The sequence below is a fragment of the Salvelinus alpinus genome, chromosome 10 (genome assembly GCF_045679555.1).
Source record: "Salvelinus alpinus chromosome 10, SLU_Salpinus.1, whole genome shotgun sequence".
Lineage (NCBI taxonomy): Eukaryota > Metazoa > Chordata > Actinopteri > Salmoniformes > Salmonidae > Salvelinus > Salvelinus alpinus.
The window spans coordinates 45,676,667-45,694,166 of record NC_092095.1 but is presented as its reverse complement, the minus strand read 5'-3'; the positions used below and the strand labels follow the sequence as shown (position 1 = coordinate 45,694,166).

The 17,500-nt window shown below is 45.9% G+C and overlaps 1 protein-coding gene across 3 annotated transcripts in view; it reads right to left on the bottom strand.

The window, feature by feature from the left end:
- The window catches only part of LOC139532092 (neural cell adhesion molecule 2-like), a 398,819-nt gene extending 388,325 nt beyond the window's left edge, over window positions 1-10,494 (bottom strand). For all 3 annotated transcript variants that reach the window (XM_071329230.1, XM_071329227.1, XM_071329228.1), the window contains exon 1: window positions 10,325-10,494. In XM_071329230.1, the coding sequence (XP_071185331.1) occupies window positions 10,325-10,367 (43 nt within the window). In that variant the 5' untranslated portion in view covers window positions 10,368-10,494. The remainder of the gene's footprint in view (window positions 1-10,324) is intronic.
- Between the last annotated feature and the right edge of the window lie 7,006 nt (window positions 10,495-17,500).

Below are 17,500 nucleotides of genomic sequence, written 5' to 3'. Positions count from 1 at the left end.
TTCACTTCCTCTGTGAAGACAAACAGACTCTGCTTGAGAAACTGGTCAAATAGGGAGAACGGAGATACCTCTTCTCTGCAGACCTCGAGAACTGAGACGAGAGTAGCAGGACCAAGAAGAGCACAGCCTTGCCCACAAGTACAGGGAGATTTTGTTTAAAGCCCCTGCATAGTGGCAGAAGGTACTGGACTTCTGAGAAGCCATCAAACAGACATGAGGATTTATCCGTACCCCGGATACACCCGGCCCTATTATATAGCACCAGGTCTGAGTAGGGTTCATTAGGCACCAAGCAGAAGAAAACGGACTGAAACAGGGATGGACTACCTGGAATTGTCCAATGAGAAATACTAGCTTTCAATTTCTGTAGCAAAATGTTTTAAATGAGCGTCTGTTGCGTGCCCTAATGAACACAACCCAGCTGTTAGGCCTATGCAATGAGAAACACTTTCACTTTCCATTGCAAAACGTTTTAAATAATCATATTTTGCATGCCATAATGAACACAAACCAGCAGTAGACAGCCTATGTCTCTATTGGGACATGCCAAAGTGGGCTAAGTTTCCGTCCCATTAGTAATGCTGAGCTGTGATTGGCAGACTGGGGCCGTGTTCCCGGGCAGGTCAACGGTGGACGGCCCCACGGCACTCACTGGAGAGCCCATCAATCACAGTTTGGGATAATTAACCAGCAGGAGACAAGCCAGGAGCTCCTTGTTCTGTTCCCCCACTCTAAGGGAGGGAGGGAGGTAAAGAGAGGAGGGAAGGAGATTAGATTGGGAGAGGCAAGAGAGAGGGAGACTGAAGAGACAGAAAGGGAAAGAGAGGGAGAGAGAGAGATATAGAGAGAGACGGCTATGAGTATGGGGTTAATGTGTGCACTCTTTCTCAGGAAGAGAAAGCATTTTCACATCAACCTGAAAACAAGAGAGTTGAAAACAATATTCTACCCAGTGATTATCAACCGATACAAAGAACATGAATCGTAACACACGAAGAAAATAAAAAAAGATTCCCTTAATGATTGGGAGAGAAACCACATTGTGCTATGTTGGCAGGCCAACAGGTGGCTTCCTGCCACAAGCTAAGGGACAGTGACCGGAACAACAATAGGTATAAATAAATGTATGCAGTTATTTCTGTTTTGTTATTGCGCTCATTACTGTGAAGTTAATTCGGATAATTGCTATTTGTAGTACAGCATGATTATATTGTATCCCTGTGTAAGTTACTGAGTTATCATGACAATAAAGCAAATTTAATTCGAGAAGGGGAGAGCGTGAGAGAGACAACAGGAGAAAGAGATCAATGTTTTAAATGTACGTGTGTGTGTGTATGTGTGTGTGTCTATCTACAATTGTGAATGTGTGAAATACCTGCATGTGTGTGTGTCTGCTTGTCAATCTGCATGCATGTGAATTTGCTATAACATGCACGTGCAATACGACACTTCCTTTCTCTCTCGCCTCTTCATTATGATGGGTGTGTAGTGAGGCTGCCTGGGTCTGGGTCACTGAGTAAGGGGGGGAAAAAATCAATGCAGAATCTTGAGCAAGCTCTTTAGTGTCTGCTAGACCAACACTGCCATCATTAGCATTAGTCCCATCCTCCATCTCACTGATTGACCGTCCAATAACAAAGTGCTTTATTTGCTTAAGCCACACTTTTTCACTGTATATACTGGATAAGGTCTGGCATCAGCTCTAAAAGACGGGATGGTATGGTTTCTCTTTGCCAGTCAATATACACTTCCCAACTATCTTACAGTACTGTAGCCTATAATCTCTCTGCCGTTATCTCAATCTATCTATCCTGGCAGGTTGTCAGCCTTTTTGGCCATCCATCTGTCAATTGGTTTTACCAATCCGCCGTCGATAAGGTTCTGTTTGGTTTGGGAGGAATCTATTTTAGAACCTGGCAGAACTTCAGTGTGATGCTTCTTTCTTGTCAAGATAAAACTTGCTTTTGAAGTTAAATCGACGACGCTTGTTTTACGCTCGTCTGTCTACGGTGACACTCAGTCTCTGTCTCAGTGTCTGTGTCCACACTCCCTGTCTTTCCACCTCTCTGGGAAAGTTGTTGTTGTTTTTTTGCAGAGTTTTAGGCGTGTCCATTGCCAGTGTCCAGCGGATGCACCAAAAACCTTTCAGCCAATTGCAATATATTTTTTAAGTGTACAATAAACTTTAGCTTGTATATTTTTATTATCCAAAATGGATAGAGGGCACATACCCCATCAGTTTCAATGGGCATGACCCCTCTGCTCTGACAATGGTCCAGTGTGGCTCCTCCAATCACAGTTATTAATACTATCTAACTGGGTCATCTCTACACAGTCCCATTGTGAAGCTGCACTGCCATCCTCACCGCCCTCAATGCTTCATTTAATCATGCCCGCCGGTGCCATGCCCCATGCCCCGGCCTACAACACAGTGGATCCCAAGAGAGGGACAAGAGAGATGTAGGCCTAAAGGCTTTGGAATGATGGCCGGTGTGTGTGTGTGCCCAAGTCTGTGAGTTAGTCCATTCCATCTTCCTCTGTGCCCCTGTCAGGGGGAACTAGTCCAGACTCAAGGACCGCTGTTGAGGACACAGATCATTCTAATGTGGGAACACAACAGAAGAAGCCACGGGAACACGTCAGAATGTAACATCCAGCTGCCTCTTCTAATCACGTCAGTCGGTCCTAATTCAATTCTGTCCCAGCAGGATTCAATTACTTTTTATTAATTTTGGCACAGCCAGACTCCATAGAGTGGGATTCAATTCTGCCGAATACAATTTGACTAGATGCAATCGGATTCACTTCAATTGAATGAATCTAAACTTAATATCTTTCTTCTCTCCCCCACACTCTTAGCCCCCCTCTTGCTTTGTTTTTTTACCCCTGCTTTCCTGTTCCTATTTTACACACACACACACACACACACACACACACACACACACACACACACACACACACACACACACACACACACACACACACACACACACACACACACACACACACACACGTTTTACTTGTTACTGAACGCACATGCAGTTTGGTGTATATAACATGTCTATAAACAATGGTTCAGCTGGGAAGAAAGAGTTTCACCTATAACTCATAAAAGCAAGCAATGTACAACATCCCAATGCAATGTTCAAACAAACACAGCCAACACACACTACATGACCAAATGTATGTGGACACCTGCACGTCGAACATCTTATTCCAAAATCATGGGTATTAATATGGATTTCGCTGCTATAACAATCGCTGCTATAACAATCTCCACTCTTCTGGGAAGGCTTTCCACTAGATGTTGGAACATTGCTGCAGGGACTTGCTTCTATTCAGCCACAAGCGCATTAGTAAGATGGGCCCGCACTGATGTTGGGCGATTAGGCCTGGCTCGCAGTCAGAGTTCCAATTCATCCCAAAGGTGTTCATTGGGGTTGAGGTCAGGGCTCTGAGCAGGCCGGTCAAGTTCTTCCACACTGATCTCGACAATCCATTTCTGCATGGACCTCGCTTTGTGCATGGGGGCATTGTCATACTGAAACAGGAAAGGGCCTTCCCCAAACTGGTACCATAAAGTTGGAAGCACAGAATCCTCTAGGATGTCATTGTATTCTGATTTGACTTTTTCAAAAGGTGCCTATGACAGTGCCACATTGAAAGTCACTGAGCTCTTCAATACGGGCCATTCTACTGCCAATGTTTGTCTATAGAGATTACATTGCTGTGTGCTTGATTTGATACACCTGTCAGCAACGGGTGTGGCTGAAATAGCCAAATCCACACATTTTAAGGCGTGTCCACATAATTTTGTATGTGTTAAATCTGTGCGTCAATGTATTGAACCCCGGTAGAATGACTCAGTCGTCGCTAGCATGTGGATCAAAGAGACAGATTTACTAAGCATTAACATAAGTATAACGTTTGAAGCTGTCCATTATCAATGTCGAATCCAACAAACAAAAAATAAACCTCTCAAACCTTTCTGGCACCTTTATGTCCTCCCTGTAAAGCTACACTGCCACTTATTCCCAACAGGTGCAACCTGCACTATAGTACCAATGCTTTATAGATCTTCCACATGTATACCCACACATACTGTATCTCAAGAGAGTGCCGATGAACTGTGTGCAGTCTTTTTTTTTTTTCATGCAAAAAATCCACCCCTCGATTCTAAAACATTATGGGATTGACTGCTAAAGGGCATGTAAGAAAAATCCAAAAGCAGCAAAGAAAGGGTGGAATAAATAATAACATATACATAACATTGAGATTGGCCTTTGGACTATTTCGGAGGCCCTGTCGACTCCAGTCGTTCTTTAAATTGATTTTTCATATGAGAGTCCCCTCCGGGGGTCATTCCATTTTCATATGTGCATCTGTATATGTGTTCCCCCCTTCCCACTCTATTAATAAAATAATGCAATCAATTCCTGTGTGCACCGAGCAAAGACATGGGCCATTCCTTATGTGAAAAGCATTTGCATGTCTTTAATGGGACTTTCTGAGTGCTGTTACATAATGTAAAAGGACTGTGTGTGCTCAACTACTCCCGGAAAATGTTAGCCTAATAGGTTCATGCAGAAATTAGAATGATGTGATTTTTTCTCGGGAAAGAAATGGAAAAGGTGTTGGTTTCAGCTTGAGGTTCTGACGACGAGACTGAGAGGGTCTTTAAAATACTGTGTGTGTGTGTGTGTGTGTGTGTGTGTGTGTGTGTGTGTGTGTGTGTGTGTGTGTGTGTGTGTGTGTGTGTGTGTGTGTGTGTGTGTGTGTGTGTGTGTGTCTGTATATGTGCATGCACCACCGTCCAGGTTACGCATCCACGCACCGTGGGCGGACAAAGTATCGTGGGTGTACAAACCTTTAGGAACACCTTCCTAATATTGAGTTGCATCCCCTTTGCCCTTAGAACAGCCGTAATTCATCGGGTATGGACTCTACAAGGTGTCAAAAGCGTTCCACAGGGATGCTGGCCCATGTTGACTCCAATGCTTCCCACAGTTGTGTCAAGTTGGCTGGATGTCCTTTGGGTGGTAGACCATTCCTGACACACACGAGAAACTGTTGAGCATTAAAAACCAAGCAGCATTGCAGTTCTTGACACAAACCGGTGCGCCTGGCACCTACTACCATACCCCGTTCAGAGGCACTTAAACCTTTTGTCTTGCCCATTCACACTCTGAATGGCACACATACAAAATCCATGTCTCAATTGCCTCAAAGCTTAAAAATCCCTCATTAACCTGTCTGCTCCCCTTCATCAACACTGATTGAAGAGGATTTAGCAATTGACATTAACAATGCATCATAGCTTTCACCTGGATTCACTTGGTCAGTGTATGTCATTGTGTTCCTAATGTTTGTACACAGTGTATACACATGCTCCTGTATCTGTGTGCTGTCCTCTCGGTGCTGTGCGTGCGTGCACGTGCATTACGCCTGTGTGTGTGTGTGTGTGTGTGTGTGTGTGTGTGTGTGTGTGTGTGTGTGTGTGTGTGTGTGTGTGTGTGTGTGTGTGTGTGTGTGTGTGTGTGTGTGTGTGTGTATATATATGTGTGTCTGTGCACGCATGTCTCCACTGTGGATAGAGTGCACAGGGGCAAACATCTTTTAAATCCTCCTCGACTGACATTTCTCCCAGTGGATCAGAGAAATATCTTAATTATGCCACTTAACATCTCACTGAATGGTCTTTGGGCGAGCACTGGCGAGCATATAATTAATTTCACTGAGCTGCAGAAAAACTCAAAACACATAAATAACCGATGACCTGCTGAGAGGAAGCCTCGCTGGGATTTCTAATGCTAATGTTGCTCTAACAGAGAGAACACTCTGCCCAGGCAACAAAAAACAAATCAGTCAAATGGCATTGCGAACAAATAGCTAAATTAATTCTTGAAAGGTTGTAAAAGCCGAAAGTGTATTGTAAGGTGGGTTGGATATAGATAGAGGGAATCCCTGTTGAGACACTGAGCCAATGTGAGAAGGTTGTGTCAACTGTAATGTATGTTTAAAGCACACAAACGTAACTATAATATACCTTTTTGTTCAGAGTCAGAAGAAAACCAACTGAAATAAAGTCTGTACAGCAGGGATCATCAACTAGATTCAGCCGCGGGCCGATATTTTCTTGAGGGGATGGTCGGGGTCCGGGAACATAATTACCATTTATTTGTAGACTGCAAATTGACCGCAATAAGCCCAAACAGATATAATATATCATTAAAACATAATTTCAAACCTTGCTTACATTTGTATACGTGTCAATTATACGTCGGGAAATTTGGCAACAGATTTCCAAATTTTGAAATAATTTGAAGGTGATTCCCTGGTGTTTTTACAATATGTTATGTCCAACTAAGATTTTTTATATGTCTTCTGATGTTGCGGCTATTTTCAGTTCTGCCCACAAATTTTCTATGGGATTGAGCTCAGAGTTCAAAATTGAAATTTTTTGGGGGGGTCCAAGGTTCCTTGAAGGATTTTGTATCTTTAGCCCCTACTCCTACAATTTAGTCAGGGTGTCACCACAGATTATCTTTGGGGCAACCCTGTATTTAGCCTCAAATCCAATATGGCGTCCAAAATCCAATATGGCTACCATAATACCATTTGATGGAGGTCAAATCATATGTACAGTTGAAGTCGGAAGTTTACATACACTTAGGTTGGGGTCATTAAAACTCATTTTTCAACCACTCCACAAAATGTCTTGTTAACAAACTAAAGTTTTGGCAAGTCGGTTAGGACATCTACTTTATGCATGACACAAGTAATCTTTCCAACAATTGTTTACAGACAGATTATTTCACTTATAACTCTGTATCACAATTATTGTGGGTCAGAAGTTTACATACACTAAGCTGACTGTGCCTTTAAACAGCTTGGAAAATTCCAGAAAATGATGTCATGGCTTTAGAAGCTTCTGATAGGCTAATTGACATCATCTGAGTCAATTGGCATCATTTGAGTCAATCGGAGGTCTACCTGTGGATGTATTTCAAGGCCTATATTCAAACTCATTGCTTGACATCATGGGAAAATCAAAATAAATCAGCCAAGACCTCAGAAAACTAATTGTAGACCTCCACAAGTCTGGTTCATCCTTGGGAGCCATTTCCAAATGCCTGAAGGTACATTCATCTGTACAAACAATAGTACGCAAGTAAAAACACCATGGGACCATACAGCCGTCATAACGCTCAGGAAGGAGACGCGTTCTGTCTCCTAGAGATGAACGTACTTTGGTGCGAAAAGTGCAAATCAATCCCAGAACAACTGCAAAGGACCCTGTGAAGATGCTGGAGGAAACAGGTACAAAAGTATCTATATCCACAGTAAAACGAGTCCTATATCGCCATAACCTGCAAGGCCGCTCAGCAAGGAAGAAGCCACTGTTTCAAAACCGCCAGAAAAAAGCCAGACTACGGTTTGCAACTGCACATGGGACAAAGATCGTACTTTTTCATGAAATGTCCTCTGGTCTGATGAAACAAAAATAGAACTGCTTGGCCATAATGACCATCGTTATGTTTGGGGGAAAAAGGGGGAAGCTTGCAAGCCAAAGAACACCATCGTAACCGTGAAGCATGGGGGTGGCAGCATCTTGTTGTGGGGGTGCTGCAGGAGGGACTGGTGCACTTCACAAAATAGATGGCATCATGAGGCAAGAAAATTATGTGGATATATTGAAACAACATCTCAAGACATCAGTCAGGAAGTTAAAGCTTGGTCGCAAATGGGTCTTCCAAATGAACAATGACCCCAAGCATACCTCCAAAGTTGTGGCAAAATGGCTTAAGGACAACAAAGTCAAGGTATTGGAGTGGCCATCACAAAACCCTGACCTCAATCCCATAGAAAATTTGTGGGCAGAACTGAAAAAGCGTGTGCGAGCAAGGAGGCCTACAAACCAGACTCAGTTACACCAGCTCTGTCAGGAGGAATAGGCCGAAATTCACCCAACTTATTGTGGGAAGCTTGTGGAAGGCTACCCGAAACGTTTAGCCCAAGTAAAACAATGTAAAGGCAATGCTACCAAATACTAATTGAGTGTATGTAGACTTCTGACCCACTGGGAATGTGTTGAAAGAAATAAAAGCTGAAATAAATCACTCTACTATTATTCTGACATTTCACATTCATAAAATAAAGTGGTGATCCTAACTGACCTAAAACAGGGAATTTTTACTAGGATTAAACGTCAGGAATTGTGAAAAACTGAGTTTAAATTTATTTGGCTAAGGTGTATGTAAACTTCCGACATCAACTGTAAATATGCATTTTGTATACGAGGCTTTTTTCCCAGAATTGTTTCCACTCATGGCCATAATGACTTTTTTGTAAATCATTCTTATTCCCGAATCCAATATGGCCGACAATTACTCTCAGACACCGTTGCCTGGATTTAAATTCCCCTAGTTTATTTTGTATTGTGTTGTTCTGTCTTTATTAAAAAGGGTTTCATTACGACTCTTGGCATAACCAGAACTATGAGAGGCTCAACCATGCCTCGTGTTTGAATAGCTGAAGCCAACTAGCTTTTCAATGTGTGTTCATGTTTTTTTACAACACAAGCACATAGTAGCGTCACCAAGTTACAGGAAAGCAACCTGTAATACAACAGTCAGCCACTCTAGTAGCGTATATGTAGAGCTAACATTTCCCCTATTTTCCCCACTGAAACTAAGTCTGCAAGGTTGATTCTAAGTATTTGAGGTGACAGGACATGAGTGTGTCCTAACAGGGTGAGGTAGCCAGGGTGAAGTAGCCAGTAGTGGTTGTAGTTCTGGGGCCTGACCAGGTTGCACAGCTACCTGGTCTTTCTGGGCAAGCTGCAGCGACAAGGGCAGTATCCTTCCTGTATGACTGGCAGGGTATTCAGGGCTGGGTGGGTGATCCGTTTCCATTTTTACAACAGTTGGGTGCAGGCACTCAGCAGATGCGGTTTGCATGCTAACAAGACCCATTGACTAACTGGAATGTTATCTCAGCCTGAATAATGCTGGGGATTCTCCAGTAGTGGAATGATTGTGTTTCTTTTTTTTCTGTTGAATGTGGCAAAAAGTATTGCATGTCACGTCCTGCATATTCCTTTGGAAGTCGGGTAGGATGATTATATGGCCGATATTTACTGTGGGTAAATGGCCACTAGCCTAAAAATGCCCACTAGCCTAATTTTACAATCATACATCGCCCATCTTCTGACTGAATATTAATTTGCAGCGCTCTACCCCCATCTGCCGTTCCACCTAAAAAAACGAATGCGGCCAAACAAAGTAATCCCCTTTCCCTTTCTAGTGCTTGACTGCCGCAATTGACTGCTAACTTCAGAGGTACCTTTGGACACTAAAACAAACAAGCACGATAATGAAACCGGGTTTACTCTGTGTCCATTGGTGCGCCAGTGACATGCAACCCCTCTCAGGGGTGAGCAATCCTTCCCATCATTCATATATGTCCACCTGCGCAATTCTGGGATTACATTTTCACCCAAAACTAAACTAGCTACAGCTCGTCTATACCTACTCAGTTCTGTCTTGTTAAATAATCGATACACTGTCACCGAAGAATGCAAATTCTGCGCCGTGTCCCGTTCACCCATTCGAAAGCCTAGGATAAAAAATGAATGAAATTGAAACGCTAAACACCTAAGGGTAATGATGCCTTTGAATTGTTCCACAAAAGCTTAGTTATTTATCAAACAAAGTATAAACAGTTTGAATTTAAATAGCTGGCCCTGAGGTTGTTGTGTTACGATGCGCTGTGTGTTAACAAAATAAAGCCAAATAATCAGCGCAGTGCCAACTGCATGCCACCGACACCTTGTTTTCCCTAGGCAATCACCCATATCATAACATTGTTTTTTGTGATTTGTTGATCTCCTTGAGGAAAAAAACTAAACAAAGCACAGCCTATTGTTGTCGTTCCACAGCCACATGCATATATCCACAATTCTTTCTCTCCTACTGATGAACAACAACAAAAAATTGACCAGATATAGCCACTCTACCAATCGATGGATGTCACATTCAATGGCGGAATAACACCAGAACAGTTCAATGATGTCAACGGGGTCTTGATAATCCCCTTTTCAAAGTAGCAAGCGTTCCAATCTTTGGAATACGTGCTGAAACTACAAAACACCAGCGGTCAAACAATCCGCCCCTCTCTCTCTTACTCGCTCTCTGCGGTCTCCTTCTCCCAAATCTCCCTAACATAATTGTTCCCGCCGAAAGGGATATATGGACAAGAGCGGGCGAATACAGCAATTTATCCATCCACGAAGTCCACAACGCCAAGAGACAAGTCTCCCTACCTTGACTGCCGCAGACAAGAAACCATAGGAGTTGGATAATCATTTTGAGCAGGTTTGGCTGATGGACCGCTTCCAGCGTTCACTGTTAGTGGAGGTTTTTAGTAGCTGTTATTATAGCAGGAACCGCGACACTCCTTTCGCCCTCGGTCTTGAGGTCCGCTGGCGTTCTCTCGCTCCCTCTCTGGCGCGCGCTCGCTCGCTCCCCAGCTCGCACTTACTTTTTACTCCTTCGCTGCCTGACTCCACTGAGCAGTCCACATTTATACATCACTCAGTATACCCCTCGAGAGAAAAAGGAAGTAACTTTCGTTTAAAGGTCCAAATCACCCCAATTATTGTTTCACTATGGTTTATCAAAAGTATAGTTTAAATGATTTTTCAATAATTTGTTCGGGAGTCAAACTAACGGATGATGGATGATGGACTGTGCAACTTGCAGTGTCACATCTTATCGCTGAAATCCGTGTGACATGAACTGTTTCATTATTAACGGGTTGTGGAGTGCACTGTTCGGACTGCAGGTCCCTTCTCCCTATCCTCTCTCTCGCTGTCACGCGCGCGCACACACGAGAACAGCGAATAGTTGGCTGTATGTTTGTACAAATTATATGCATATTCAGCTGGGAAAAAAAGCTTCTTCTTTATTTAATTTTTTTGCATTTTGTTTCTTGGCACACACCTAGTAACTCACTTGCGGTACGCTATCCAAACGAAATCTGCATGATACATCGAACATCTCATTTCAAAATCATGGGCATTAATATACAGTTGGTCCCCCCTTTGCTGCTATAACAGCCTCCACTCTTCTTAGACAGCTTTCCTAGATGTTTGAACATGTTGGAACATTGCTGCAGTCACATTCAGCCACAAGAGCATTAGTGAGGTCGGCACTGATGTTGGGTGATTAGGCCTGGCTCGCAGTCTGCCTCCAATTCATCCCAAAGGTGTTCAATGGGGTTGAGGTCAGGGCTTTCTGCAGGCCAGTCAAGTTCTTCCACACCAATCTCAACAAACCATTTCTGTATGGACCTCACTTTGTGCACTTGGGCATTGTCATGCTGAAACAGGAAAGGGCCTTCCCCAAACTGCTGCAACAAAGTTGGAAGCACAGAATCATCTAAAATGTCATTGCATGCTGTAGCGTTAAGGTTTCCCTTCTCTCGAACGAAGGGGCCTAGCCTGAACCATGAAAAACAGCCCCAGACCCTTATTCCTCTTCCACCAAACTTTACAGTTGGCACTAAATTTGACAAATTGACTTGTGGGAAAGGTGGCGTCCTATGACGGTGCCACATTGAAAGTCACTGAGCTCTTCAGTAAAGCTTTTCTACTGCCAATGTTTGTCTATGGCGATTGCATGGCCATGTGCAACAGGTGTGGCTGAAACAGCTAAATCCACTCATATGAAGGGGTGTCCACATACTTTTGTACATATAGTGTATGTGGATGCGATTGACATTGGAGTCTGAAATTCATAGGATAGTGACCCTACATGCCTCATGCCCCCTCCTACACCACAAACACTCTCTCTCCCTCTCCCACACACACACAGGTGGTCATGATCAATTAATTTATATATTCTACACCAGTCTATTGTAGTTCTTTCATCTGGCAGTGCATGCTAACAACCCAAGATACGTCCAACGGTAATATGAACACAAATGTAACTGAGGAAAGGTGTGAAAGTGACATCATGTAAGTCAGCAGATTCCTCACTACATTTAGGCGGAATCAATATGCTATTTGAGATGTGTGACAATAACAATATCAAAGCATTTGACACACTTCAGCATTCTCCTCAGAACAAGTGGTTGTGGTTTCTGCCTCGACAATGTGACTTAACCCCTGCCACTATCATGGTGTTTACGGCTAAATCACTCCTTAAAAGGTTGGTAATTGTGTTGCTCCTTTTCCCCATTGAGCTGTTAAAGTTCAAAGCCATTCAGCCCAGAAGAATATCAAATCTATCTCTGCCCTCTAACAATATGATGTAGAAAAGAGACATGAAACGCAGGCATTCAGCCTCTTGTCTCAAAGGAATAGCTGTGACATCCATTAACTCCATTGACATTTATATGCACCAGGATCGCACTGTGAAAACATTATTTTATTGTCTTTGTACTCTGGGAAAGAGGCCATTTTTAAGTTCATGTTGTCTCTCTCAATGTCTGGGTTGGAACATGCTTTCAAGGAAATGTAGCAGAAGTTGAGCAAGAATAGCAACTTTGTCATGCTAGCTTTATGTTGTGCTTGAGCCGTTTTCCTCTAGATATAGCTACTTTATCATACTGTAATAGAATATGGAGAACTGGGGTCTGTCTAGTGGTGGGGGGTCGCGAGGCGGGGGGATTATATAAAAATGGACTCCTCTGACACCTTGTGCCACTATTAGGGACATGGGTGTGACTGAAGAGTATCCATTTCAGCACCATAGACAGCTCCACTCACTACAGTATGGCTGGTCTATGACACTGCAGCAGCAACGCTCATTCAACAACACACCCTTGCAGCATCACTAGTCAAAACACCTAAGCCATTCTGTCTTATGTCTAATCAATCCAGTAGCTTAAGAGAGCAACCTGATGGTCCCAACACACTGCCAGAGGAAAGTCATTCAGATGGTGCACACTGGCACAGGCATGTGGTTTCAGCCAAAGGTTGCATATGCAAAAAGTAGATCTGATCACTACTCTTCATGCACGCAGATGGCTTAGTGATGATTGGATCAAATATATCCATAAATTAAACTGTGCAATCACATTATCGCCCTTGTTTCAGTCTAGCGATGACGACCGAGGGGATGTCAATCAGACAGTAAACACTCAGAATGGGGTCAAGAAAACCGCCCAGAACAGAGTTCGCTGGGGATGCACCGTTGAGGCCCTTTGCTCCATTAGGAGCTGAAAGGAACAAGCCAAATCAAGTCTAAAATTCAGTATGCCTGACACATCCTCAAAGATATAATCCACCACAGCTTCAAGCTTTAGGAAAATAAACATCTCCTTTATTTACCTGACATCTAGTTCTATTAGCCCACACTACTGCTGGGCTGCCCGTCCTGTTCGCTCCAATTAGATGCCGCTCAATGAGTGTTCCCTAAGTATTTCCTATTTTGTGCACTACTTTCGACCAGGGCCCTATGGTCTCTGGTCAAAAGTAGTGCACTATAAAGGGTGCCATTTGGGAAGCAGACAATGTGTTTTGGTGACCAAACACACATGCTGGGTTGTTTCCCCTCATGGGGATCTGCCTTGGAAGAAGTCGAAGCAGTACCTTGATGTTTTCTAGAGACTGGAAGGAGATAGTATGGTAACCAGATCTCCACAGCCACCATCATCACAAGGGACCTGTTCACTGGCTCATCAACAGTGTCCCTCCAGAAACTCGGTTGTTGCCCCAGCAACCCGTTTTCTGATAGTCTGTTATCAATAGCAGTGTGTGTACGTCAGAGAGTGTGTCTCTGTGTGTGTGCGCGTGTGTGCTACTCCCTTTCTACACTTTCTTGTTCACTAGCTCAATCTCTTTATTCCCCTGGCCAGTGGTTATTGACTGGATTTTGTCGGATACAGTGTGTGTGTGTGTGTGTGTGTGTGTGTGTGTGTGTGTGTGTGTGTGTGTGTGTGTGTGTGTGTGTGTGTGTGTGTGTGTGTGTGTGTGTGTGTGTGTGTGTGTGTGCAAATGGAAGCTCATGTAGGGTGAAACTGTGTGTGTTACACGTGTGTGCGTATGTGTGTTTGTGTGTGTTCATTTGCATGCATGTGTGCGTGGTGCCAGAAAATTCACAGCACACTGATATAACACCTTGTTGCGAATAGTGATTAACAAGAGATCATTTGGTGATGATGACATACTGTAAAGTGTCACAAGTCAACTGCACAAGCGATGCATGAAGACTGCTGTTACAATGGCCGCCCGGAGTCAGAGACCAGGTTCTCCGTGGTAACTGTCACGTTCCTGACCTGTTTTCTATTGTTTTGTATGTGTTTAGTTGGTCAGGGCGTGAGTTGGGATGGGCAGTCTGTGTTGTTTGTTCTATGTGGGAGTGTGTTGGTTAATTAGCCTTATATGGTTCTCAATCAGGGACAGGTGTTATTCATTTCCTCTGATTGAGAATCATATATAGGTTGGCTGTTCTCACTGTTTGTTTGTGGGTGATTGTCTTCCGTGTCTGTGTCTGTGCACCACACGGGACTGTTTTCGGTTTGTTCGTTTTATGTAGTCTATTCCTGTTCGTGAGTTCTTTCGTGTCTTTATGTAAGTTCCATGTTCAGGTTTCGTCTACGTCGTTTTCTTATTTTGTAAGTTATTCAAGTGTTCTTCGTGTTTCGTCTTTATTTAATAAATTCATTATGTCATCATACCTCGCTGCGTATTGGTCCACCGATCCTTCTCTCCTCTCCTCGTCCGAGGAGGAGGAAGAGCTAGAGCACCGTTACAGAATCACCCACCAACCTAGGACCAAGCGACGGGGGAGAGCGCAACAAGGAAACCAGGACTCGTGGACATGGGAGGAAATATTGAACGGAAAAGGACCCTGGGCTCAGACAGGGGCATATCGCTGCTCTATTGAAGAGAGGGAGGCAGCTAAAGCCCAGGAGCGGTGGTTTGAGGAGGCAGCAAGGAGACGTGGCTGGAAACCCGAAAAGCCTGTGAGTAAACCCCAAAAATGTCTTGGGGGGGGGGCTTAAAGGGAGAGTGGCGAAGTCAGGTAGGAAACCTGCGCCTACTCCCTGTACTTACCGTGGAGAGCGAGAGTACGGGCAGACACCGTGTTACGCAGTAGAGCGCACGGTGTCTCCTGTACATGTGCATAGCCCGGTGCGGGTTATTCCACCTCCCCGCACTGGTAGGGCTAGATTGAGCATTGAGCCAAGTGCCATGAAGCCGGCTCTACATATCTGGCCACCAGTGCGTCTCCTCGGGCCGGCTTACATGGCACCAGCCTTACGCATGGTGTCCCCGGTTCGCCTATATAGCCCGGTGCGGGTTATTCCACCTCCCCGCACTGGTCGGGCGACGGGGAGTATTCAACCAGGTAAGGTTGGGCAGGCTCAATGCTCAAGGGAGCCAGTACGCCTGCATGGTCCGGTATTTCCGGCGCCACCTCCCCGCTCCAGCCCAGTACCACCAGTGCCTACACCACGCACCAGGCTTCCTGTGCGTCTCCAGAGCCCAGTTCCTCCTCCACGCACTCTTCCTGTGGTGTGTGTCTTCAGCCCGGTACCTCCAGTTCCGGTACCACGCACCAGGCCTATAGTGCGCATCGAGAGTCCAGTGTGCCCTGTTGTTGTTCCCCGCACTAGCCTAAAGGTGCGTGTCCTTAGCCCGGTACCTCCAGTTCCGGCGCCACGCACCAGGCCTATAGTGCGTCTCAGTCGGCCAGAGTCTGCCGTCTGCCAAGCGGCGCCTGAACTGCCCGTCTGCCAAGCGGCGCCTGAACTGCCCGTCTGCCAAGCGGCGCCTGAACTGCCCGTCTGCCAAGCGGCGCCTGAACTGCCCGTCTGCCCAACGGCGCCTGAACTGCCCGTCTGCCCAACGCTGTCTGAACTGTCCGTCTGCCAAGCGCCGCATGAACTGACCGTCTGTATTGAGCCTTCAAAGCCGCCCGTCTGCCACGAGCCTGCAAAGCCGCCCGTCTGCCATGAGCCTACAGAGCCGTCCGCCAGACAGGAGCCGCTAGAGCCGTCCGCCAGACAGGAGCCGCTAGAGCCTTCCGCCAGACCGGATCAGCCAGAGCCTTCCGCCAGACCGGATCAGCCAGAGCCTTCCGCCAGACCGGATCAGCCAGAGCCTTCCGCCAGACCGGATCAGCCAGAGCCTTCCGCCAGACCGGATCAGCCAGAGCCTTCCGCCAGACCGGATCAGCCAGAGCCGTCAGCGAGCCATGACCAGCCAGAGCCGTCAGCGAGCCATGACCAGCCAGAGCCGTCAGCGAGCCATGACCAGCCAGAGCCGTCAGCGAGCCATGACCAGCCAGAGCCGTCAGCGAGCCATGACCAGCCAGAGCCGTCAGCGAGCCATGACCAGCCAGAGCCGTCAGCGAGCCATGACCAGCCAGAGCCGTCAGCGAGCCATGACCAGCCAGAGCCGTCATCCAGCCATGACCAGCCAGAGCCGTCATCCAGCCATGACCAGCCAGAGCCGTCATCCAGCCAGGATCCGCCAGAGCCGTCATCCAGCCAGGATCCGCCAGAGCCGTCATCCAGCCAGGATCCGCCAGAGCCGTCATCCAGCCAGGATCCGCCAGAGCCGTCATCCAGCCAGGATCCGCCAGAGCCAGCCAACCAGGATCCGCCAGAGCCAGCCAGCCAGGATCCGCCAGCCAGCCAGGATCCGCCGTCCCTCAGTCCGGAGCTGCCCCTTATCCTGGTGCTGCCCCTTATCCTGGTGCTGCCCCTTATCCTGGTGCTGCCCCTTAGTCCGGTGCTGCCCCTTAGTCCGGTGCTGCCCCTTAGTCCGGTGCTGCCCCTTAGTCCGGTGCTGCCCCTTAGTCCGGTGCTGCCCCTTAATCCAGTGGGGTTAATTTGGAGGGTGGCCATTTGGAGGAGGCTACGAAAGCGGGTAGTGACTATGGTGGGGTGGGAACCACGCCCAGAGCCTGAGCCGCCACCGTGGATTGATGCCCACCCAGACCCTCCCCTAGACTTTTTGGTGGTGCGTCCGGAGTTTGCACCTTGAGGGGGGGGTTATGTCACGTTCCTGACCTGTTTTCTATTGTTTTGTATGTGTTTAGTTGGTCAGGGCGTGAGTTGGGATGGGCAGTCTGTGTTGTTTGTTCTATGTGGGAGTGTGTTGGTTAATTAGCCTTATATGGTTCTCAATCAGGGACAGGTGTTATTCATTTCCTCTGATTGAGAATCATATATAGGTTGGCTGTTCTCACTGTTTGTTTGTGGGTGATTGTCTTCCGTGTCTGTGTCTGTGCACCACACGGGACTGTTTTCGGTTTGTTCGTTTTATGTAGTCTATTCCTGTTCGTGAGTTCTTTCGTGTCTTTATGTAAGTTCCATGTTCAGGTTTCGTCTACGTCGTTTTCTTATTTTGTAAGTTATTCAAGTGTTCTTCGTGTTTCGTCTTTATTTAATAAATTCATTATGTCATCATACCTCGCTGCGTATTGGTCCACCGATCCTTCTCTCCTCTCCTCGTCCGAGGAGGAGGAAGAGCTAGAGCACC